The sequence below is a fragment of the Hyla sarda genome, chromosome 1, assembly GCF_029499605.1.
Source record: "Hyla sarda isolate aHylSar1 chromosome 1, aHylSar1.hap1, whole genome shotgun sequence".
Classification (NCBI taxonomy): Eukaryota; Metazoa; Chordata; class Amphibia; order Anura; family Hylidae; genus Hyla; species Hyla sarda.
This window is the reverse complement of record NC_079189.1, coordinates 183339525-183365551: the sequence shown is the minus strand read 5'-3', so window position 1 is coordinate 183365551 and position 26027 is coordinate 183339525. Positions and strand designations below refer to the sequence as shown.

Here is a 26027-nt window from a genome sequence, read left to right as displayed (position 1 = left end):
GCAATGTGCCAGGATGCCTGCTGAATGATTTTAGCAGGCATCCCGATCTGGTCCCCAACCGGCTAACGGCGGGGACCGGAATTCCCACTGGCGTGTCCATACGCATTCAGTCCTTAAGGACTTTAAAACAGGGGCGTATGGATACGCCCGCCGTCCTTAACAGGTTAAAGGGAATGGGTTTTGGCACTGGTCCGGCTGATATACTGGAGCTCCCGATTTTGAAATTTCCCATCCATAGTGCCTGAATGTAATGTGAATGCAGCCCAAGTCAGAGCCTGGCAATTACACTGCTTTTTTTTAAATCTCTGCTCAACTCCCCATAATGACAAAATGAAAAGAGAATGTTAGAAATCTTTGCTAATTTATTGAAAAGGAAAAACTAAAATATTTCATTAATATTAAATTGAATCAGACATAAGTATTCACACCCTTTACTCAGTACTTAGTTGAAGCACATTTGGCAGCGATTACAGCCTCAAGTCTTATTGGATATGATGCGACAAGGCTTAAACCTGGATTTAAATTTTTTATTTTTTTTTGTCATTCTTCTCTGCAGATCCTCTCTAGCTTTGTTAGGTTAGATGGAAAAAGGTCTGTGAAAGCCATTTTCAGGTCTCTCCTGAGATATCCCATTGGGTACAAATCAGAGCTCTGGTCAGGCCACTCATGGACATAGTGACATAGTGACATAGTGAGAGTTATCCCTTAACCACTTGTGTGTTTTCTTGGCTGGGTGCTTAGGATCATTGCCTTATTAAGTGAATCATTGTCCTAGTCTGAGGTCTAGAACACACTGAATCAGGTTTTCATTAAGAATATGCGCAACACACAGCATAATTCACTCACTACCTTGCTTCACTGTAGGGATGGTGTTAGGCAAATAAAAATAAAAAAAGGATTTGAAGACCTTCCGAATGCACTGTATGAGGCCAGCAACATGCATACAATATGCAAAAAGGTAAAATTATATAAATTACAGGGGAAATACTGTAATTCATTCATAAATGTTGTGCCATGGACAGACCATTTCTATGTTCATTAAAAAATAATAAAAACCACAATCATTCTACTGTTTTTACATGTTTATATATATATATATTTTTTTTTTTCTTCAGCACCAGCGATCTCATAGAGATCCCACTGCCATAAAATATAGCTTCTATGAAGTCATTACTGCTGATCGCAAATCTTCCACAGAGTTACAGGCTCTGCAGAAAAGATGTCTTCTGCCAGGCCGGTATTCCACACACTTGGAAAGATGGTTAAAATACTTTCCACCTTCACAGGTAATATAGCAATTTATATTGCATACAGCAATGTATTTTATTGAAACAGTAAAAGCAAGTGTAACACGTCATTAGAATTTTTTTTTCTCATTCATTTTCTTTTTATTGAATTTCAAAGTAAATAACAGAAATAAAAAAAAGAAAGGGGAGAAATCCAAATAAAAATGACAAACAATCACTTAACATGTCATAGTAGCAATGAGGCAAATAACAATATATAAGAAAAGGCTTTAAGAAAAACAAAAGAAACATGAACGTAATTGGGCACATTTTAAAGAACAGTATGTAGCTTGGAGAAGGACAAATACATTGGTCTACAACAGGTATAAGTCATAAGTGTCCCTATGAGAGCAAGTTTCCATGTAAGTAACGTGGGAGTATTCTCAAGTCGAGATTCCACAACAGCATAAAGAACAGGAAAGAAAGAGTAGTGCTAATGTCCCTCATTTTGAAAAAGATATGCCATATAAAGTATACATAGCAGATTAAGTAAATCCACCTACGGGAGCCACAATATTGCCTGGTCAACTGCTTTTGAAGTATCTGCAGCTAAAGGTTTTTCCATTTTAGCGAAGCATTCAGTAATCGTATCCTAGGTATCTTCCATAAACATGGGATCACTACTCTAGTTGCAATCACTTAACATGTGATAGTAGCAATGTTGCAAACATGGGAACTTTCAGTGCAGCAAACATTTTCTTGTACACTCATCTACACAATACTGCCACTAAGCGCTACACACAGTTCCTCCTCACCTCATGGGTAAAGGGTAAAGAGATGTAGACATACCTAAATCCACCAGGAAACGTTGAAAGGAGAAAAGGAGCTGGATTGTTCTCAATAACCACCCCAATAATTTTAAGTCTAAGGTCCAAAACCTTTTCCCAGAACACCTGAATCAGCGTGTAGGACCACCAAATATGGCCTGTTAAACCCACCCCTGTGGCACCGCCAACATTGGTCAGAGGTTTGGGGGTATATCCTATGTTGTACCCTATACCAGTAGGATACAATTTTATAATTTGTCTCCTGTATCTTCCCTTAAAGGGACATTTTGTGGCTCAGAGAAAAGTAGTTGGACCAGTCTTTCCAGGTTAAATCTTGATCCAATTCATTCTCCCTCACCACAAAAAAAAAAAAAAAAAAAAAAGGGGGGGGGGGTGCTTGATCCACATAAGAATCAAGGAGAAGGTTATAAATTAAGGAAATCAACTTAACAGGAGGATGAGATAACATACAGAACAAATGAAAAAAGAATCAAGTCCCTAGTGAGAAAAAGCAGGTTCTTCTGAGAAGCCACAACATTTTGCAGTTGGGCATATTAGACCAGTAGACTTCTGCTCGTACTTAAAGGGGTAATCTGGCCCTAATACATCTTATCCCCTATCCAAAGGATAAGGGTTAAGATTTAAGATCGCAGGTCCTGTAGCTGGGGACCCCTGCAATCTGTCATTCCATACCATCCTTTTTCAGCTCTATGCAGCACTGGAGACTCTGAGTGAGAAGCATGACTACCATGAGCTGGAGTATCGTGACATCATGACTCTGCCCCCATGTAATGTCATGCCCTGCCCCCTCAATGCAAGTCTATGGGAGGGGGCATAGACTTGCATTGAATGGGCGGGGCATGATGTCACATGGGGCAGAGTCATGATGCACAGCTGCAATCATGTCTATGTAAAGAAACCTGACACAAACTAATATTCTGTCATATACATGTTTTTACATTGAAGAATGTACAGGGTGGGCCATTTATATGGATCCAATTTCCATGGGAATGGTTGATGATATTAACATAGTGGGATTTGAACCCAAGGCCCCAGCGCTGCAAGGCAGCAGTGCTAACCTCTGAGCCACCATGCTACCCTTAGCATACATCTAATATGCATCTAATATGCATGGTTGCTAAAATGGACAGAGATGCCATCAGAGAGTACCAGAAAAATTAGGCATGTACACATGACTCAAAAAGTTGGTATTGTTTCAGCCACTGCTGTAGCAGCGGCCAGAAAAATTGCAGCAGCAGGAAAAGTGCAGCACCAGAGGCCAGAAAAATTAGGCATGTACACATGGCTGAAAAATAAGAATAAGCGCATAGCCAAGAGTCCAGAAGACTCTATAATGAAGGACGGAGAAACACACAAAGAAATTCTTTTCTAAATAACATTTTTCATCAAATAAAGAAACAGAGTTCTTCCCTCTCTGTATTTTACTTTTGAAAATTTAAGTTAAAAAATCACACACAACAAGCGTTCCTTTGTGTAATCGTTAGTACTCTTGAAAATTCAAATTTTAATTATCATAAAGTCCAGAAGACTCTATAATGCAGGACGGTGAAAAACACAAAGAAATCCTTTTCAAAATAAAAGGGTCCCTCAACAGGCACGACAGCATGAAAGAACCCATTTGCTGAAGGTTGGATGCCGAGCTACTCATGTCCCGTTCCTCGTCCTCAGTGATGTCAGGGAAGGTATCATCTTCTTCCCTCCAGCCACGTACAACACCACGGGAACCAGATAGGTGACAATGAGCACCCTGGGATGCCTGTTGTGGTTGGTCTTCCTCCTCCTCTTCAAAGCCACAGTCCTCCTCTGACTCCTCTTCCTCCCAATCCTCTTCTAGCGTTGCCGCAGGTCCAGCAAGCGGTGCTGATAAGGCTGATTCTGGTGGTGATGGTGACCACAACTCTTCCTCTTCACGCTCATCTACTGCCTGATCCAGCACTCTTCGAAGGTTTGGGATCGCCTTTTGTGCAAAGAAATTTTGGCCGGATACCTTCCACTGCGGTGTCCCAATAGCTTAAATTTTTTTTTAGCTAAATTAAAAAAAAAAAAAATTTTATAAAAAAAAAAAAAAAAATTCATAAATTTTTTAAAAGCTGGAGGGCTATGAGTTCAGACAAGCCAGCTGTCAGACGCCGGGCTAGGGGGTGACCTGGTGACATTGGCATCTTACGCTCAAACATGTCCTTGACAGATGTAGACGTAGAGTAGACGCTGTAGGCCTGACACACATACTTGCAGACAACTAATTGCTATTCAATCTATTACAGTAAAAATTTTATTTTTTTTGTTAAATTTACACAACTGTCACACCACATATGATTTGCACTAGTGTGACAATGAGCCCAACAGGCCCAAAAACTCCCAAGTGTGAAGTGAACTGACTGATTTTATTTCACAGCCTAAAAATTTTTATTTTATTTTATTTTTTTCAAATTTACACTACGGTCACACCACATGTGATTTGCATTAGTGTGACAATAAGCCCAGCAGGCCAAAAAACTTCCAATTGGGAAGTGAACTGACTGATTTTATTTCACAGCCCAAAAACTTTTTTTTTTTTTAAATTTACACTGCGGTCACACCACATATGATTTGCACTAGTGTGACAATGAGCCCAGCAGGCCCAAAAACTTCCAAGTGTGAAGTGAACTGACTGATTTTATTTCACAGCCCAAAAAGTTTTTTTTTTCAAATTTACACTATGGTCGGTCACCCCAAAGATGATTTGCACTAGTGTGACAATGAGCCTTAAGGGCCAAAAGACTCCCAAGTGAAGTGACTGATTTTATTTCATAGCCAAAATTATTATTATTTTTTTTTGCACAAGTGTCACACCAAATGTGATTTGCACTAGGGTGACACAATTTGCCCTGCAGGCAAAAAAACTGGCAACTGTGACGTGAACTGACAGTGACTGGTTTTATTTAACAGCACAAAAAGTTTTCTTTTTTAATTGGCACAACTGTCACACCAAATATGATTTGCACTAGTGTGACAATGAGCATAAAAGCTTGCCAGCGGAGTTCCCCTTTTAAGCAGTGGTCCCCAACCAGGGTGCCTCCAGCTGTTGCAAAACACACGGACTGATATATTTCAGCCCTTTGAATACTGTAGTAGTTAGTTGCTTTAAAGTAAAAACGCTTGCCAGCGGAGTTCCCCTTTTAAGCACTGGTCCCCAACCAGGGTGTCTCCAGCTGTTGCAAAACAAACGGACTGATATCTTTCAGCCCTTTGAATAGTGTAGTAGTTAGTTGCTTGAAGGAACTTAAGTTTTATACTGGAGTACCCCTTTTAACCAGCGGTTCCCTCCCAACCAGGGTGCCTCCAGATGTTGCAAGACACACGGACTGATCCTCCACTTCCTAAGCCTGCAGCATGCCGAATGAGGGTTTTATACTGGAGTACCCCTTTTAACCAGCGGTTCCCTCCCAACCAGGGTGCCTCCAGCTGTTGCAAAACACACGGACTGATATATTTCAGCCCTTTGAATTCTGTAGTAGTTAGTTGCTTTAAAGAAAAAAAGCTTGCCAGCGGAGTTCCCCTTTTAAGCAGTGGTCCCCAACCAGGGTGCCTCCAACTGTTGCAAAACACACGGACTGATATCTTTCAGCCCTTTGATTACTGTGGTAGTTAGTTGCTTTAAAGAAAAAAAGCTTGCCAGCGGAGTTCCCCTTTTAGGCAGTGGACCCCAACCAGGGTGCCTCCAGCTGTTGCAAAACACACGGACTGATATCTTTCAGCCCTTTGAATACTGTAGTAGTTAGTTGCTTTAACCCCTTAACGACGCAGGACGTATATTTACGTCCTGCGCCGGCTCCCGCGATATGAAGCGGGATCGCGCCGCGATCCCGCATCATATCGCGTCGGTCCCGGCGCTAATCAACGGCCGGGACCCGCGGCTAATACCACACATCGCCGATCGCGGCGATGTGCGGTATTAACCCTTTAGAAGCGGCGGTCAAAGCTGACCGCCGCTTCTAAAGTGAAAGTGAAAGTGACCCGGCTGCTCAGTCGGGCTGTTCGGGACCGCCGCGGTGAAATCGCGGCGTCCCGAACAGCTGATCGGATGCCGGGAGGGCTCTTACCTGCCTCCCCGATGTCCGATCGACGAATGACTGCTCCGTGCCTGAGATCCAGGCAGGAGCAGTCAAGCGCCGATAATGCTGATCACAGGCGTGTTAATGCACGCCAGTGATCAGCATAGGAGATCAGTGTGTGCGGTGTTATAGGTCCCTATGGGACCTATAACACTGCAAAAAAAATGAAAAAAAAAAGTGTTAATAAAGGTCATTTAACTCCTTCCCTAATAAAAGTTTGAATCACCCCCCTTTTCCCATAAAAAAAATAAAACAGTGTAAAAAAAATAAAAAATAAACATATGTGGTATCGCCGCGTGCGTAAATGTCCAAACTATAAAAATATATCATTAATTAAGCCGTACGGTCAATGGCGTACGCGCAAAAAAATTCCAAAGTCCAAAAAAGCGTATTTTGGTCACTTTTTATACCATTAAAAATGAATAAAAAGTGATCAAAAAGTCCGATCATAACAAAAATCATACTGATAAAAACTTCAGATCACGGCGCAAAAAATGAGTCCTCATACCGCCCCATACGTGGAAAAATAAAAAAGTTATAGGGGTCAGAAGATGACATTTTTAAACGTATAAATTTTCCTGCATGTAGTTATGATTTTTTCCAGAAGTGCGAAAAAATCAAACCTATATAAGTAGGGTATCATTTTAACCGTATGGACCTACAGAATAATGATAAGGTGTAATTTTTACCGAAATATGCACTGCATAGAAACGAAATCCCCCAAAAGTTACAAAATGGCGTTTTTTTTTCGATTTTGTCGCACAATTATTTTTTTTTCCGTTTCGCCGTGCATTTTTGGGTAAAATGACTAATGTCACTGCAAAGTAGAATTGGCGACGCAAAAAATAAGCCATAATATGGATTTTTAGGTGGAAAATTGAAAGGGTTATGATTTTTAAAAGGTAAGGAGGAAAAAACGAAAGTGCAAAAACGGAAAAACCCTGAGTCCTTAAGGGGTTAAAGAAAAAAAGCTTGCCAGCGGAGTTCCCCTTTTAAGTAGTGGTCCCCAAACAGGGTGTCTCCAGCTGTTGCAAAACACACGTACTGATATCTTTCAGCCCTTTGAATACTGTAGTAGTTAGTTGCTTGAAGGAACTTAAGTTTTATACTGGAGTACCCCTTTTAACCATCGGTTCCCTGCCAACCAGGGTGCCTCCAGCTGTTGCAAGACACACGGACTGATATCTTTCAGCCCTTTGAATACTGTAGTAGTTAGTTGCTTGAAGTAACTTAAGTTTTATTCTGGAGTACTCCTTTTAACCAGCGGTTCCCTCCCAACCAGGGTGCCTCCAGCTGTTGCAAGACACGGACTGATATTTGAGCCCTAAAAAGGGCTTTTTTGGGTGCTGTCCTTAAAGCAGATGTTACACTAGTGCTTTAGGAGTTAACTGGACCCTGAATACACCACCTAGCAGCAACCTAGCTATCGCTTTCCCTATACAGCAGGATCAGCTTCTCTGACCCTCCACTTCCTAAGCCTGCAGCATGCCGAATGAAGGTAAAATGGCGTCCGTGCAAGAGGTAGGAGGGTCTGGAAGGGAGGGTCTGCTTGGACTGCTGCTTATTGGCTGTAATGTGTCTGCTGACTGACTCAAAGGGTCAAAGTTTACCGCAATGTTAAAGTATAGGGGGCGGATTGAACGTATCGCCCGGCAAGGCGAATGCGAACATACTGAATTCCCCGGGAACTGTTCGCCGGTGAACAATTCGCTACATCTCTAGTTGGAACACAAAAATGTATGGTATGGTGTGGTATATGGAGTACAGAGATAGTGGGGCCATTCTTCATCAATGGAAACCTCAAGGACACTGGATATGTAAAATTGCTACATGATGATGTGTTTCCCTCTTTATGCAATGAAGCTGGCACGTTCCCTGAGTTTTTCCAGCAAGATGGTGCACCACCACATTATGGGTGCCAGGTCCGAGCATTCCTAGATGAACAGTTTCCTGGAAAGTGGATTGGTCATCGTGGGCCAGTTGAATGGCCCCCAAGGTCTCCTGATCTGACCCCCTTAGACTTTTATCTTTGGGGTCATCTGAAGGCAATTGTCTATGGTGTGAAGAAACAAGATGTGCAGCACCTGAAACTACGGATACTGGAAGCTTGTGCTAGCACACATAATCATGTAGCAATTTCGCATATCCAGTGGCCTTGAGGTTTCCATTGATGAAGAATGGCCCCACTATCTTTGTACCCCATATACCACACGATACCATCAATTTTTGTGTTCCAACATACTGGATACTGGAAGCCTGTGCTAGCATTTCTCCTGTGGTGTTGCTATCAGTGCGTGAAGAGTGGGAGAAGAGGGTTGCATTGACAATCCAACACAACACATTAAACACATTTTATAAGTGGTCAGAAACTTGTAAATAACTCATGAAAGAATAAAGTTACGTTAAAACCAAGCACATCATTGCTTTTCTTGTGAAATTCCCAATAAGTCTGATGTGTCACATGACCCACTTCCTATTGAAAAAACAAAAGTAGGATTCAAAATGTCCTACTTCAAAATGGCCACCATGGTCACCACCCATCTTGAAAAGTTTCCCCCCTCACATATGCTAATGTTCCACAAACAGGAATATCACCAACCATTCCCATTTTATCAAGATGTATCCATATAAATGGACCACCCTGTATGTTATTATTATGCATTATCAATTATATATTTGCTCAGTTTTAATCATGTCTGCATAAACCAGTCTGACTCCTTATCCCATATCATAAACTTGTTTCTAATTCTTACCCCTTCCAAATCATAATTATGTTTCCAATTCTTGTCCCCTCCCTTCCTCCCCATTTCTGCATTGTCACTTTAATTATTCTCCGTTAGTGCACTGGCCGCTTGCTGATATTTCTTTTATTAAGCAGCAGCCGTTTGTTTGAAGTTCCCTTTTTCCCCCAGATCCCACCAACATGGGCACATGTGGACTGCTCAGAATGGCGGCCATTTTTCCATGGCCTCTAGCCAGGTGGATGCATGCGCACAGCGCATAACTGCGACCATTTTCCATGGCCCCCACAGATACGCCTAGCGCATAACGGTGGCCATTTTTCCATGGTCCCCGTAGATTCGCCATTATTACGAAGCACAGAACGAGCGCACCTCCTTGTCCCTTACGCAATCCATGAATTGCCACATAATGCCGCTTCATATGACCGCACCATTTTACGGCTTCCGGCCACGGCCACCGCCCCAATGGAGTCCTCATACTTATGCTTATCAGGTGTGTTTGTCCGAACTATTATTTTCCTATTGGCTACCCTCTGTATATAAGCTGAGTACGCCCAGTCCCACACCACTCCTGGAAAAAGCCTCTCCCGGCGAAACGCGTCGGAGGTTTGGTGTGGAGCTGGGGTGAGTACTGACCACTGCATGCATCTGTTGCCACACTCTTTCATCTCTTTACCCTATTCTTTTGGGGACATTGGGTTTATTCTGTTTATCTCACTGCCTTGCTGCACTAATACACTTTATACTCTAAGTCATACTTTTGCTGGTTTTTGTGTCATCTTTACCATGGAGCTACATAGCCCTCTATAGAAATCTACCTCTTGACACTAAAGCACTTTTCCCACATTTTAACCATATGTGTGCATGTAATATGTGTCTTCTTATCTTTTTTATATGATCTATATCTCCCTGTAGAGTTATTTCTTCACAGACATATAGTGTACCATTACCTGTGTCAGGACTTTCACCCCAGTATCCCTATGTGTTTTACATGTACTTTCTCCACTTTGTGTGTTCCCTTGTAGGGTTTTATTAACTTTTGATATGCCAATAAAGATTTTCTAAATAATTTTCATTACAATTTGTGTATGGAGGTTTTTTTTTGTGTGGTCACACGTATGTACATATAAATACATTGCATTGTTCCAAACACCTCCACTATAACTGCATTTGGAGACGATTTTGGGGAAGGGCTATATAGATTCATCGTACTTAAAGGGGTACTAATACATCTTATCCCCTATGCAAAGGATAGGGGATGAGATGTATGATCGCTGGGGTCCCGCCACTGGGGATCCCCACAATCTGTCATTCCGCACCCACCTTTGTGAGCTCTATGCAGCACTGGATGCTCCGAGTATGAAGCATGATGACCACAGGGCCGGAGTATCGTGACGTCACGACTTTGCCACTGTGTGATGTCATGCCCAGCCCCCTCAATGCAAATCTATGGGAGGGGGTGTAGACTTGCATTGAGTGGGCGGGGCGTGATGTCACACGGGGCAGAGTCGTGACGTCACGATACTAAGGCCCTGTGGTCGTCACGCTTCACACTCGGAGCCTCCAACACTGCAGAGAGCTCACAAAGGTGGGTGTGGAATGACAGATTGCGGGGGTCCCCAGCGGCGGGACCCCAGCGATCATACATCACATCCCCTATCCTGTGGATAGGGGGATAAGATGTATTAGGGCTGGAGTTCCCCTTTAATTCTGTGGGTGTTAGTTTTCTTAATGACTTAAGAGAGCCCGACTTGACATGATAGATGAAAAATGGAAAAAGAGTAGAGTAAGACAGAAACAAATCTGGTGAGACCATCTGATTACCCACAATCTGTGTCAGAGGACATCCTTGATTTTAGGAAGGTATATTTTACATGCTTCTAAGAGATAAAGGGTAGGCACAGTGACAAGAAACACTGCAAAGGGCATCCAAGAGAAGGTGCTAAAGAAAAAACTTCAGAATCAGAGATTCCAATAGGATTGAGGGCTTTGAGTTGGCTGCATGGAAGGTATTTAACAAACGTGATACAAGATAGTATGAATAGCAGTCTATTAGACCATTATAATTCAACTAGCTATTTGAGGCGATGGAATATTATAGCTACTTCTGTATCGGGAAAGTGGAAAGCACCTTGACCTATGACTTAATGTTATTTTAATCTAGGAATGTATCTTACCCCGTTTTGAAGCCCTCAACTGTTCCTGCTGAGGAAAACTGTTCCATAAATTCACAGTTTTTATGGTAAAGGAGGAATGTTGCCCGTGGAGACTAAACCTTTTTTTCTCCAGATGGAGGAAGTGTCCCCTTGTCTTCTGAGGGGTTTTTACCTGGAACAGTTTTTCCCAATATTTTTTGTTTGAACCATTTATATACTTAAATAAGTTGGTTCCCTAAAATGTCTCTTCTCAAGACTAAACATATGTAGTTTTCTACATTATATAAAAAGTTTTTGCTAATGACAGGTACACTTTAAATCTTTTCTCCAGGATCACTTCAGGTCCCCAGCGAGAGCTGAGAGGTCAGTCTTAGTTGGTAACAAGGTCAAGAGAGCCTGTAATTCAGGATAAGCACTCAACACGTGGGCAGTATCAAAATGTGCTGTTTCATGTTCTGGATTCATGTCTTATCTCCTTCGGCACACTGTATGCATGCTTGACCAAGAATCTGTGTAACTGGAGCAATAGGAGGATTCGTTGAGAGAGGAGGATGACCCCCAAGAATCCTATTTGTTAGGAGTTTTTAGCAATTTCCGATTAGCTGGTGGGCCCTGTCCCCAGTGGGTGTCAGGGGATGTTCAGGACAGTCAAAGTCAATAGCTGAGGACTCACCATCAAAGGGGTCAATGTGTAGGGCAGGTGAGATATGGTGCCTATGCTGTGAGTCTGTCATGAGTTTAGGGGGCATATGCCTTTGAGGACATAGTCTGTACATTAAGCAGATATACCTGTTAAGCAGCCAGCAGGAGCAGGGTGTCTATTGCAGCCATCACTGTCTCTGGAGCCGCCAGACAGAGCGTAGAACCAGAGGCTGTGAGCAGTGACATCATTCCAGACGCAGGCTCTACAGGCAGGCCGTGAATAATAGGCCCCAACTGGCATTCTGGAGCTTTGGAGAAATGGAAATCAAAGATGATGGTTGGAACTTTAGGTAGGGTGGATCGGCAATGTCTAGACTTCTTCTTTCAGCTGTTCCTTCCCATTACCAAGTGCTAGGCCCCTATAAAGACAGGATCAAGTGGCCAGCTACCAGCGGATCAAGCCACACTCCCCCAGAAAATTATTTCTTAATGATTTTAATAATTTCCATAATACAGGGAAACATCTTTCATTGATTGAGACCATGATTTGTTAGCTCTGAGCCTAGTCCCGCTGCTTCTCACTGCTGCTCCACACCAGGTTCCATTTAAACAGAAGAAATTGCTTATTCAGCCATTCACTGCTCAAGGCTCCATAGTACCGGTCTCCAGCACAAGACCCAGTATAATGTGATTCTATGGCGCCGGTTCTCATCTTGGAGAAGGATGCTACAGAACCAGAGTGGGAAACTCTGTCAAAGTTATTTTGAAACATGGTGCACAGAAAAGTCAATAAAACAATGGAGGGACACTTTAAATGTAAACCTCCCACGTAACATTTGGCACTACTGATTTCACACACAAGCAAATAAGCTTTATTTGTAGTTTTATGAGGATTTCTGTTGTTTACATTGCTTTTTTTTACATTATAAGAAGACATTTTAATAAAATTACCCCTGCCAAAGTAAGGCATCAGTATGAAATAAAATATCATAGTGTGATTAATCATAATGTTTATTTTCTGTATTAACACATTGTAGTAAAACCACCCAGTTGTGATATTTCTAATCCTTCATGCTCCATTAACTATACTACTTCAATAAATGTCTAATGATTGCAGAAATTTATTTCTGAATAATATTACCTGTGGCAATTTGCATTTAATACAGAATAGTGCTAGAAATAAAATCAGTTTTTCATGCTTTCAGTGTATATTATAATAGAGCCAGTCCACACATACAATAAACCTCTAGGTCACCTTAAACCTATATTATACATTTCATATTTTATATGTTAAGAAATGACACCTGGGCATAGATATTGTATATCATTTGGCATGGGAGATGCCAGCATGACACAAAGACCAACTACACATGACAACAAGTTTCTAAGTATCTAAATGTATCTGAATGTTCTGTATCCTTGGACTGATTTCAAACATAGTTTTAACTGAAACTAGTCTAAGGATATGTTCACACTAAGGAATCACTGCACAGAATTTCCATCAACAATTACGCTTGGAGATTTCTTCCACAGAAATCCTTTGGGCAAAGACTGCACAAAACCTACCATTGACGACAATGCAGTCTGTGTGTAATTCTGCCAAAAGAATGTTCATTCTTTCAGCAAATCAATTTAGGGAGACTCGCTCAAACCAATAGTTAAAGGGGTTATCCAGGAAAAAACTTTTTTTTATATATCAACTGGCTCCAGAAAGGTAAACAGATTTGTAAATTACTTCTATTAAAAAATCTTAATCCTTTCAGTACTTATGAGCTTCTGAAGTTAAGGTTGTTCTTTTCTGTCTAAGTGCTCTCTGATGTCTCGGGAAACACCCAGTTTAGAAGCAAATCCCCATAGTGAACCTCTTCCAAACTGGGCGTTTCCTGAGACACATGTCATCAGAGAGCACTTAGACAGAAAAGAACAACCTTAACTTCAGAAGCTCATAAGTACTGAAAGGATTAAGATTTTTTAATAGAAATAATTTACAAATCTGTTTACCTTTCTGGAGCCAGTTGATATATAAAATAAAGTTTTTTCCTGGAATACCCCTTTAAGTTTGTACAGTGGAATTCCTTAGTGAAATTCCACACACGGCAATTTTGTAGTATGAACATACCTAAAAGTGTGGCAGATTTTTAAGAGTGGCTTAAGTGGCCGCCTTTTGTGCAAAGCCATGACAACGTTTTAAATTGGCAAAAATAACATTAAAATTCAGGAACACACACTTTTATTTATTATTTATTTATCTACCCATACCTTAAAAAAAGCATTTTTCTGTTCAGTTTTCTCTTCTTTTCTGGGTACACTTCTGGCTTAGACTCCAAAATCTGCATCAAAGCACCAACAGTGCTTTGAAACCTCTGTAGGTCCGCAGGTTGAAGATAACTGTGGCCTTCGTCGTCATCCAGCCCACCCCACCCCCCTTTTGTTTTGCACTCACCTCTCCTCGGCCGGAAGTTAGGGTGAGCTGGTCCAGGCCATCTATGCTGCAGGGTCCATCTGGTGGGGATGGTTAGTTGTTGCGGGCTGTCCATTTTCACCGGGAGGCCCTCTTCTCCGCTCCGGGCCCGGCCCCGGGCTAGTGACATTGCCTTGACGACGACGCACAGTGACGTTGCGCATGAACGTCCCTGTGCGTCATCGTCAAGGCAATGTCACGAAGCGCGGAGAAGAGGGCCCAAAGCATGGAGAAGGGCCCCCCCCCCGTGAAAATGGACAGCCCGCAACGACTAACCATCCCCACCAAACGGTCCCTGAAGCATAGATGGCCCGGACCAGCTCACCCTAACTTCCCGCCGAGGGGAGGTGAGTACAAAACAAAAGGGGGGGCTGGATGATGACGAAGGCTGCAGTGGTTTTCAACCTGCAGACCTCCAGAGGTTTCAAAACTACAACTCCCAGCATGCCCGGACAGCCGATGGCATGCTGGGAGTTGTAGTTTTGCAACATCTGGAGGTCCGCAGGTTGAAGACCACTGATGAAAGGATTGACAGGCGGTGATGATGAAGGGGGGGGGGAGATGACATGGGGGGATGATGTATTTCCCACCCTAGGCTTATAGCCGAGTCAATAACTTTTCCTGTTTTTTTGGAGTGAAATTAGGGACCTCGGCTTATATTCGGGTCGGCTTATACTCGAGTATATACGGTAGATTTTAGATTTCTATCACCTATCAGGTTTGATTGATGCTTGATGAAAGAAATGTTATTACATATACTGTTATTTATACCTACGGTATAAACTCTATAAGTAAAATAAGAAAAAGATAGTTAACAATACAACTGTGTCATTTTAGCTGTTAATTATTGATGGGCAACATCTGAGGAGCGACCCGGCCATTGTAATGGATGAAGTCCAGACCTTTTTAGGAGTTTCTCCTCATTATAATTACTCGGAGACTCTCACGTAAGTACATTAGTCTTATTTATTATGTTTGTATCGGTGGACCATCAGGAAGATTGTATATCATTAATATTTACAAGGTAGATCAATTCAAGGGTGTTTCATCATTCACAGCTACAACATAGCTTGTGAACAACAATTGACTTTGGAAAATATGCTCATTTTAGGTAAATCTGAGCTTGGAGGATATTTGAAAAGCACATTTTACTTCATTTTCTAAGCACATTGTGTAAAGTGCCCTCAAGGGGAATTAAGGCAAACATTATAGCGTAGACTGAGTGGATATAAAATCTGAGGAAGATTAACAGTACTGTGCTGGCACACGTCCAGTGAGTCATTTAGATAAAAGTGTCTTCAAATGGAGACGAAACATATGATATGGAGGAGAACTTTATTAATATTTATGGTCAGATTGGACATTGTGGAGGCTTCACCTTGTATGTATCCAAAATGATCCACATTATAATGGCTATGACATATGCATCTTCACTCCAGGTTTTTAAAGCAGCTACAAAAATAAGTGATATGTTTTGTCAGAAAATATAGCTATACAAAATGTTATTGTTCACTACCAGTTCCCCATTCTGAAAAACATTCTGTTATTTCTAAAAGCTAAGAGTTTGCTACAATATATGAAGTTAGAACCTATTGTAAGTAATTAAAATAGGGAAAACAAAAATAGGATAAAAATCAAACACTGCATCTTTTATTTAGATATATTATAAGTTAACCCCTTAAGGACGCAGCCCTTTTCACCTTAAGGACTGAGCCCTTTTTCGCAATTATGACCATCGTCACTTTACGAATTAATAACACGAAAACGCTTTTACCGAATATTCTGATTCTGAGACTGTTTTTTCATGACATATTCTACTTTATTTTGGAGGTAAATTTTCGGCATTAATTGCATCCTTTTTTGGTGAAAAATCACAAAATTTCATGAAAATTTTGAAAATTTAGCATTTTTCTAACTTTGAAGCTCTCTACTTGTAAGGAAAATGGATATTCCAAATAAATTTTATTTTTCTTCACAAATACAATATGTCCACTTTATGTTGGCATCATAAAATGGACATATTTTTGCATTTCGAAAAAATTTGAGGGCTTCAAAGTAGAGCAGCAATTTTCAAAAATGTCATGAAAATTGCTAAATCTGAAAGGACAGATGTTACATAACTACAACTCCCAGCATGCCTGGGCAGTCAAGGCATGCTGAGAGTTGTAGTTTGGCAACATCTGGAGGGCTACTGTTTGGGCACCACTGTAACAGTGGTCTCCAAACTGTGACCCTCCAGATGTTGCAAAACTCTATCTCCCAGCATGCCCAGACAGCCTTTGGCTGTCTGGGCATGCTGGGAGTTACAGTTTGGCCCCCCTAGTGGTTGCCACAGTAAAGATCGATTTACTTTCACTTTCAATTCCCCCCCCCCCCCCACTGTCGATTCCCTACCTGATCAAAGATCCAGCAGGCTCCAGCGAAGATCCCAGGTCCCCAGGCATCTTCTCCTGCAGGTACGGCCTCCATCTTCTTCCCAGAGCCCCTCGACATCCAGGGGCGGGCAGAATGGGGGGTTGCCATGGCAACCCCCTGTCCTGCGCTGCCATTGGTCGGAACTCCGTTCTGAGTAATGGCAGGGGATAGGAGGAGATCACAGCTTTGCGACCTCACTCCTATCCTTTAGGCTGATCAGGGCTGTTGCTGACAGCTCCGATCAGCCCTATTTTCCGGGTGATCGGGTCACCAGAGACCCGATCAGCCCGGAATTGGAGAAATTTGCATGTCTGAATTGACATGCGATTTTCTCCGATCGCCGACATGGGGGTCTCCGGACCCCCCTGGGCAATGTGCCAGGGTGCCTGCTGAATGATTTCAGCAGACATCCGGCTCCGGTCCCCAACCGGCTAGCGGTGGGGACCGGATTTCCCACAGGCGTATGGATACGCCCTCGATCCTTAAGGACTCGGAATGCAGGGCGAATCCATACGCCCTGTGTCCTGAAGAGGTTAAGGTAAATATTTAGGCCTGTTGATGATAATGATCATAACAATTCATCAAAAAAAAAATGTGTATATATATATACATATATATATATATATATATATATATATATATATATGTATATATATATATATATATATGTATATATATATATATATATTGCACATAAAAGTGGATGAGCCAATCATGAAGCAACCAATGTATAAATACAAAAATACAAAGTGCATGGAGCACGGGGGTCATTATTGAATGACAGATGAGGGGCAAAGCAGGACAAACCAATTTTGCAATGTTATAGGCCGGTTATAAGTAGAATTTATGACTTTTCTTTCTAATATATTTCTCTCAGTATCTTTGTTTGAATCTAATATTAAAAGGTTTTCCACAGGATTATTGTCTTGTTGTGACCACTGTCCCACAAACTAGAAGACATGACTTTCAACCTCCTGTTTAAATGGAGAATGCACATAAAGTTCAATGTAATGTCTTTGGGAGTGGCAGAGATGGCAGTACAACACTGAACTATCTTCGGTACTTTCATAAATAATTACTGCCGCTGGCTTCATGTATCGGCACTGTCACTCCATTCAGAAGAGAGATAGGGAAGTACCATTATTAAAGTGTTTTTTCAGGATTAGAAAAAAAACATAGCTGCATTACATACAGCGCCACTCTTGTCCTCAGTTTAGGTGTAGCATTACAACGCAGTTCCACTGAAGTGATTGGAGATGAATTGTAATACCACAAACAGCCTGAAAACAAGAATTAGTCTGTTTCTGAAAGAAATTATGTTTGTTTAATCCTGGATAACCCTTTTAAGAATATGGGTGTTCCCAGTGGTCAGTGGACCCCTTGCGATCAGACACTTATAAGTGTCAATGTTGGTAAAACCCCTTTAACTCTTTCTTGAGTTCAAGAGCTGTGCCCATGCCGTTTATATTATACAACTCCGATACCATCCATCAACATCGTAGATGCATCAGACTAAGGTGACTTTAGCAGACAGACAGTAATGGACATGCTTAGGAAGGATCCATGCTTGTCTTGGGGCTAAATGGCTATGTTGTAAGTCCACCATAATGCTAGTGCATTGTGAAATGGCTCCTGCTGGAGTTCCCACCCAACAACTACAAGTGCCAGGTTCTCTTGTTTGTAGGTGTCAGGTCACTTTTCTCCCTCCCACACATCAGTCACCCCACCCATTGTGGCACCACTGAGCTGTCTTGCACCCAGCAGTGGCTCCGCCCATTGAAGCACAGACATGCTCCCTTTTCAGCACCTAACTAGTGATGTTATACTCATTTTGTATGCTGCTAAAAATAAACATCAGGCAAAGATCACATGACACACAGGTACAGACACTATATTATGCTACTCTGACTACACTGACTTTACAGCCCCTGAAGCATAGTCAAATAAAAATCCTGGAATACCCCCTTTAATTATACTGTTCTGTGAATAGCAAAAATAAATGTAAAAAGGTTAATAAATCATGGCCAAACTTAAATTTTTTTCTATCCCCCAGAAAGGGAGACTAAAATATAATAAATAAGTTGTATGTACCCCAAAATAATACCATTGAAAAATACAACTCCTCCTACAAGAAATAAACTTTAATATGACTGTGTTGATGGTAAAATGAAAAAGATATGGCTCTCAGAAGGTGGTGATCAAAAAATGAAAATAATAATGTAACAATGTGGAAACATTGGGGAGGAAAAAGGGAGGTTTGGGAGATTTGTAATGATTTGTAAATCTGCAAGTGGCTTAATATATCGTCTATACAATCTCTCTCCCAAATCTCCCATTGTGTTTAATTTCATTTGGAATCTATTTTGATGTAAAAATGTGTTTTTGTGATAAAAAAAAAACAAAAACAAAAAAAAAAATAACATTTCTAAATTATGTCCTTTAGATTCAGTATGGAAAAGGGCTTCTGGTGTCAGTTACTTGATGGAGGCAAAACTAAATGTCTAGGAAAAAATAAGGGCCGCAAGTACACTACAATGGATATGGAGGTAAATTCTTCACGATTATTTTAAATTAGCATTCAGCACAAGAATATATTTGGATTCTATATAGGGGAGATTTATCAAAACTTGTGTGGAGGAAAAGTTGCTGACTTGCCATAGCAACCAATCAGATTTCTTTTTTCATTTTTGAAAAGGCCTCTGAAAAATTAAAAGACTGATCTGATTGGTTGCTAGTGACAACTTAGTAACTTTTCCTCCACACAGGTTTTTATAAATCTCCCCCTATATGTTTATCTTAACTTCTACAAATATTTGCAGATTAGTATCCGATGTATAATATGCAAAAACATTTAGACCAAATTATTCAGTAGCACGATAACTACATTAGAATACTGATTGGAATGTTAACCCCTTAAGGACGCAGGGTTTTTCTGTTTTTGCAGTTTGGTTTTTCCTCATCACCTTCTAAAAATCATAACACTTTCAATTTTGCACATAAAATTCCATATGATGGCTTATTTTTTGCGCCACCAATTCTACTTTGCAGTGACATTAGTCATTTTACCAAAAAATCCACGGAGAAACGGAAAAAAAAATTCATTGTGCAACAAAATTGAAGAAAAAATGTGATTTTGTAAATTGTGGGGGCTTCCGTTTCTAGGCAGCACATTTTTTGGGGGTAAAAATGACACCATATCTTTATTCTGTAGGTCCATACGGTTAAAGTGATGCCCTAATTATAAAGGTTTGATTTTGCCGTACTTCTGAAAAAAATCCTAACTACATGCAGGAAAATGTATACGTTAAAAATTCTCATCTTCTGACCCCTATAACTTTTTTTTTCCCCCGCGTACGGGACAGTATATGGGCTCATTTTTGCACCGTGATCTGAGGTTTTTATCAGTGCCATTTTTGTATTGATCGGACTATAATTTTTTTCATGATATAAAAAGTGACCAAAAATATGCTATTTTGGACTTTTGAATTTTTTTGCGCATACGCCATTGTCCGTGCGGTTTAATTAATGATATATGTTTATCATTTGGACATTTCCCCACGTGGCAATACCACATATGTTTATTTTTATTTACACAGTTGTTTTTTTTATGGGAAAAGGGGGGTGATTCAAACTTTTAATTGGGAAGGGATTAAATTATTAACTTTTTTGCACTTTTTTTTGCAGTGTTATAGCTCCCATAGGGGGCTATAACACTGCACACACTGATCTTTTACACTGATCCCTGCAAAGCCATAGCTTTGCATTGATCAGTGTTGTAGGTGGTCTATTGCTCAAGACTGTATCTCAGGCTTGGAGCAATCAATCGCCGATTGGACATGACGGAGACAGGTGAGGGGACCTCCGCTCGCATGCTAGCTGATCGGGACATTGTGATTTTATTGCAATGGTCCCGATCAGCCCGACTGAGCTGCCTGGAAGCTTTCACTTTCATTTTAGACTTGTTGATCGCTGCGTCTAAAGGATTAATAGCACGCGGCACAATGATCGGTGCCGCACACTATTAGCCCAGGGTCCCGGCGTGACCCCACGTTATTTACCAGGACCGGGCGCAGGGAATGCAGGTGTGCCCTGCGACCTTAAGAGGTTAAAGGGGTACACCGGTGGAAAACGTTTCTTTTTTTTTTTTAAATCAACTGGTGCCAGAAAGTTAAACAGATTTTTAAATGACTTATATTTAAAAATCTTAACCCTTCCAATACTTATCAGCTGCTGTATAATACAGAGGAAGTTCATTTATTTTGAAATTTCTTTTCATAGCAAACCTCCCCTGCTCTGGACAGTTCCTGACAAGGACAGAGGTGTCAACAGAGAGCACTGTGGACAAACAGATAAGAAAGTCAAAAAGAAAAGAACTTCCTCTGTATTATACAGCAGCTGATAAGTACTGGAAGGATTAAGATTTTTAATAGAAGTAATTTACAAATCTGTTTAACTTTCTCGCACCAGATGATTTAAAAAAAAAATGTTTTCCACCAGACTACCCCTTTAAGCTATGTAGCTACATTAACTGTTCTAGGAATTTCAGAACCAACTCACAATCTGAATACATGCAATGACTGAATCAAGGGTCTGTATTAAAAGGCACTGAAATTTATCAATCATCATACTCTTTGACCCTCCAGCATCACCACCACCATGACCAGATTATTGAGAACTTTCTAACAAGTGTCATATTCAGAAATATACACCTCTCAAGGGTAAATAATTAACTGTGTCTTCATCACTGCATCCTCATGAGCATGTACATTTGGAAAAGGGTCCTTTACTCACATAATCCATGCCCATTGCAATGTGGACAATGAAAGAGTGCTCACTTTATCCTTCCTATTAGAGATGGGTGAATTGAATCTGATAAATTCGTATTGGTTACGAATTTCATGAAAAATTTGATTTGCAATTAATGCGAATATCGCCCCGATTCTATCGCGCAAATTGCTTCATTAAACTCCATTTAGTGCGGTCCAGGCTCCAGGGGATCTAAAATGGCAGATCCACATGTGAGGACATGGGGCAAGGAACACTGGGAAGGCGAGAACAAGGGTAGGCGGGATGACCCTGAATCACATGCAGGATGCAGCCTATCAGCAGCTAGTCACCCCTGTGATGTCACAGCCCTATATAATCGGCAGCCATATTGCGGCCAGTCACTTCATCCTTACACTCCAGAGAGATAGATAGGGAGAGACAGCTCTGTGTGTTACACAGAAAAGCTTTTTCCAGCAGCGATTTACCTTCTAGTTAAGTCAGAGTTCTGTTGGACAGAGAACAGTTTGTTTGTCCCAGAAAAGCATTCTTACTGCAGCGATCCATCTCCCAGTCACTGTCTAGAGCGTTCTACTATAAAGAGGATCAGAGAGCAGTGTGTTGCACAGAAGAACATCAGCGATTCAGCTCAAGCACAAATCCTGCCTAGAAGCACTGATAGGGAAGGTAGTGAGATTGGGACAGTGCAATTTTGGCTTTAGCACAAAGTGACTGTGTGCTGCAGTACTGGTGTTTACTGCTGAAGTTGTGCACAAAAACTTTTTTAAGCGTACTGTAGCGCATTTTTCTGCCCTTAAAGTCTTAAGGGCCTAGTTACTGTAAAATGCCACCCAAAAGTACATACCTGCTACTGTTCTAGACAAATACTGTTTTAAGCGTAGTGAAGTGTATTGTACTTCCCTCATATACGCACTAAATATGTCAGGCAGAGAAGTGCCAGGATGTGTACAGAGGAGGGGCAGAGGCCTACATTCATCAGGCGCAGGCAGAGGTCGCAGCAGACTAGGGTTGAGTGGCAGCAGGAGTCGCAGCGAGAGGCCTGATCTCCCGGTATCAGCTACCGGTCGTGTCTCGACCAGCAACCCATCTGCCGTCATCGATTGGTTAACACGGTCATCCACTTCCTCACAAGTGACATCTGGTACACCCAGTCAACAGTCGTTGGGTTTATCAGACACAACCCTCAGTTGACATGGCCTGGTAACAGTCCCTGTCCTCCCATTGCCTCTGTCCTATGCTGTTCCCTCCCCTACAGAAGTATCTTATGCTGTGGGTTCAGCTCCACTATTCAGTGAGGACGATCTAATAGAGGACAGTCAGCAGCTATTGGCCAGCCAAGAAGTGGAGGAGGCATCCTCCGCTAGGTGGGCAAGCAGTGATGAGGAGAGTGACATGGTAGGTGATGTTGCCAGAGTTCATGGTCCGGAAGCGGACACTGTTGAGGAACCTTAGGAGCACATCAGTGACGTGCAGACACTTGTTGATTATGATGAAGCCAATTGCAATTTGGAGCCGGGCGCAGAAGGGACTTCATTATCATCAGAAGAGGGTTGAAGGTTGCCTGTGAGGCAGCAGCTGAGCCAGCAAGGTGGTAGCATGGTTGGCAGTCAGCATGGTGGCAGAAGTGGAAATTCTGGACCCAAACATGCCTGTGTGAGACCACCTGCATCGCGGCAGCACCTGTGTCGCGGCAGCCTACCTTCCTAGGAAGTAGTGGAACACTGGTTCCTGGAGACGGCAGCAGTAGCAGTCAATTAGTGTGGACTGTTGGTGGAAAAATCATCTACTCATGGGTGCGGCAGTTTTTCATCAAGCAACCAGAGGAGGTTAACATAGCCATATTCAAGATATGTCGGCAGAAGGTGAAGTGTGTCCAGGGTCCCAATGTTGGCACCACTGCCCTGCATCAACATATGTTGCGAAACCATAAAGCGGCCAGTCAGAACCGTGGCTCTGATGTGGTGGTCCAGCCTGCTGCATCACCCAGTGGCACACTGCTCCCTCTTTCCGCCACCTCAGCTGAAGGGAGTTGTGTGTGATATCCTCCTTCTGTCGCTCCAGATGCTCCTGCTCCTTCAACTTTTAGTCAGTCATTCAACCAGCTATCCATCGGCGAAGACATGTCCAAGAGACAACAGTATGCGCCCACTCATCCAACAGCGCAGAAGCTGAATGTGCTCCTGTCCAAGTTGCTGGTGCTGCAGTCCCTCCCTTTTCAAGTGGTGGACTCTGCACCTTTCAGAGAACTGATGGCTTGTGCCGAGCCGAGGTGGAGAGTTCCAAGCCGTCATTTCTTTGTGAAGAAGGCAGTACCAGCTCTGCACAATTTTCTGGAAAAGAAGGTGGGCCAGTCCTTGAGCCTGTCGGTGTGTACCAAAGTGCTTGGCAGCACCGACGTCTGGGTGAATGTGGTTCCTGGAGAGCCACATCACCAACTTGGACAGATCATCCCGCTTCCTCCTCCATGCTCTCAGGCCGTTGGCTCTGTGACAGTTTGCGACTCTGCCTCATTATCCTTCTCCGTGTTCTCAGCCTCCACTGCACGGGCAAGTGTCAGTGCCCCTTCAGCATACCTTCAGCCCCTTCATTTGTGCTAGGCACAGCGGTGTCACGCTGTTCTTCAATAATGTTGGGCAAGAAAATTTGTATTTCAAATTTTTATCGCGAATATTCGCTATATATTCAAAATTACGAATATGAACTTTTTTCCGCATATGTCCATATTCGCATATTCACATGTGCGCATATTCGCATATGCGCATATTCGCATTTGTGAATATTCGCATATTCCTTCTTTTCACTTGTGGGCCAATTAAAATGAGGCAAATACACTTGTCAGAGGTTATCAACAACATCCCTAGCAACCAATAGCAAAGTTGCCCACCCCCTCACAGTTTTCTTTCTCGAATACATGAAATTCGCGAATATAGGACGAATATTCATCTATATATTTGCGAAATATCGCGAATTCGAATATGGGCAATGCCGCTCATCATGGTTTTTCTTGGTGAAAGGAGTCACACAGGGGAGGAACTGCTAAAAGTCATTCATAAAGACATTGGAGCATGGCTTACTCCACAAAAACTGTAAATTGGAACCTTGGTGACTGACAACAGGAAGAACATCTTGTCTGCGCTGCGACAAGGAAGGCTAAGCCATGTGCCCTGCATGGCACACGTGTTCAATCTGGTTGTCAAGCGGATCCTGAATGGTTTCCCCGTTTGCAAGACATCCTAACAATGGGAAGGAAACTTTGCATGCACTTCAGCCACTTGTACACCGCAAAGCAAACCCTCAGCTGCAGCGTCAGAACGATATCCCCAACATAGTCTGATTTGCGACGTTGCCACACGTTGGAATTCCACCCTCCATATGTTGGACCGACTGTACGAACAGAGAAAAGCCATTACTGATTTCTTGATGATCCAAGTGGATACGGGTACTCCCTTGTGTAACTTCAATGTTAACCAGTGGCAGCTCATACGTGACACCTGCCATTTGCTCAGGCCCTTTGAGGAATCCACATTATTAGTCAGTCGCCAGGATTACGGGATGAACAACGTCATTCTACTGCTTTATTTCCTACAACACGTGTACAAAGTCAGGTATTTACATATATACATAGATACCATAAATCACTTGTTAAATAAGCCTATAATCTGTTAAATTTTAAGAAACACATGACAATCCTGTATTATAAGAGGCAATAAAACTTATATTGCCTCTTATAATACAGGATTTTCATGTGTATCTTGTGTCTTTTTACAATGTATTTCTCAGCAGAGTTTTTTGGTATTCACAAATAGTATATCTAATTATTTCCCTTTTTTTGTATTGTATTGTAGGGTGCTTACACAATTATCATTTTATATATATATATATATATATATATATATATATATATATATATATATATTGTTCTTTGGTGTACGAATTGATTTGTATCATACTTCATTTGCTGGGAATTTTCCATAGATTACTGATATCCGGCATGGGGTTGGGAGTATGTAGGACCACAATCCTCCCCTGGGTTCTTGTTTATTTTAAGTGTTTTTAATATGTGTGTACTATTTTGTGTCCAATACATCAAGAAATATAGTCCCCTCCAAATGTTTAAAAATACTACAAATAAATAAATAAAATGCTGCAACCCCGAAGTAAAATAATCACAATTCTAATAAAAATTTTAACCCCTAAACGACAATGGACGTAAATGTACATGTGTCATGGTGGAGCTTAAATATACGTCATGGTGTGTTAAGTACCACGGCACCATGACGTACATTTAAGCTTCGCCATGACCACGAGCACCGGACTGGTGTTCATGTAATGAGTGGCAGGTCCCGGCTGCTATCAGCAGCCAGTAACCCGTGGGTAATGGTGGACATCTCGCGCGGATGTCCGCCATTAACCCCTCAGATGCCGTGATCAATATAGATCACGGCATCTGTGGCAGTGCGGTACTTTAAATGGATTATCGGATCGCCCGCAGCGCTGCCGCGGGGATCCGATCATCCTTAATGGGGGACGGAGGTCCTCTCACCTGCCTCCGTCTGTCTTCAGGGGTCTTCTGCTCTGGTCTGAGATCGAGCAGAAGATCCCCGATAATACTGATCAGTACTATGCCCTATGCATAGCACTAAAGAGTATTAGCAATCA

The 26027-nt window shown here is 41.9% G+C and overlaps 1 protein-coding gene across 3 annotated transcripts in view; it reads left to right on the top strand.

Moving 5' to 3' along the window:
* Positions 1-26027, top strand: part of LOC130361904 (bifunctional heparan sulfate N-deacetylase/N-sulfotransferase 4-like) — a 428712-nt gene that overhangs the window by 392245 nt on the left and 10440 nt on the right. For 2 of the 3 annotated variants that reach the window (XR_008891199.1, XM_056565565.1), the window contains exons 11-13: positions 1116-1286; positions 15006-15115; positions 19027-19129. Coding sequence is in view for 2 of the 3 variants with exons in the window: in XM_056565565.1 (XP_056421540.1) it covers positions 1116-1286; positions 15006-15115; positions 19027-19129 (384 nt within the window). In the remaining variant the exon portion in view is untranslated. Of the gene's footprint in view, positions 1-556; positions 1075-1115; positions 1287-15005; positions 15116-19026; positions 19130-26027 lie in introns of those variants that run through there. The other variant, XM_056565577.1, reaches the window with a different exon arrangement.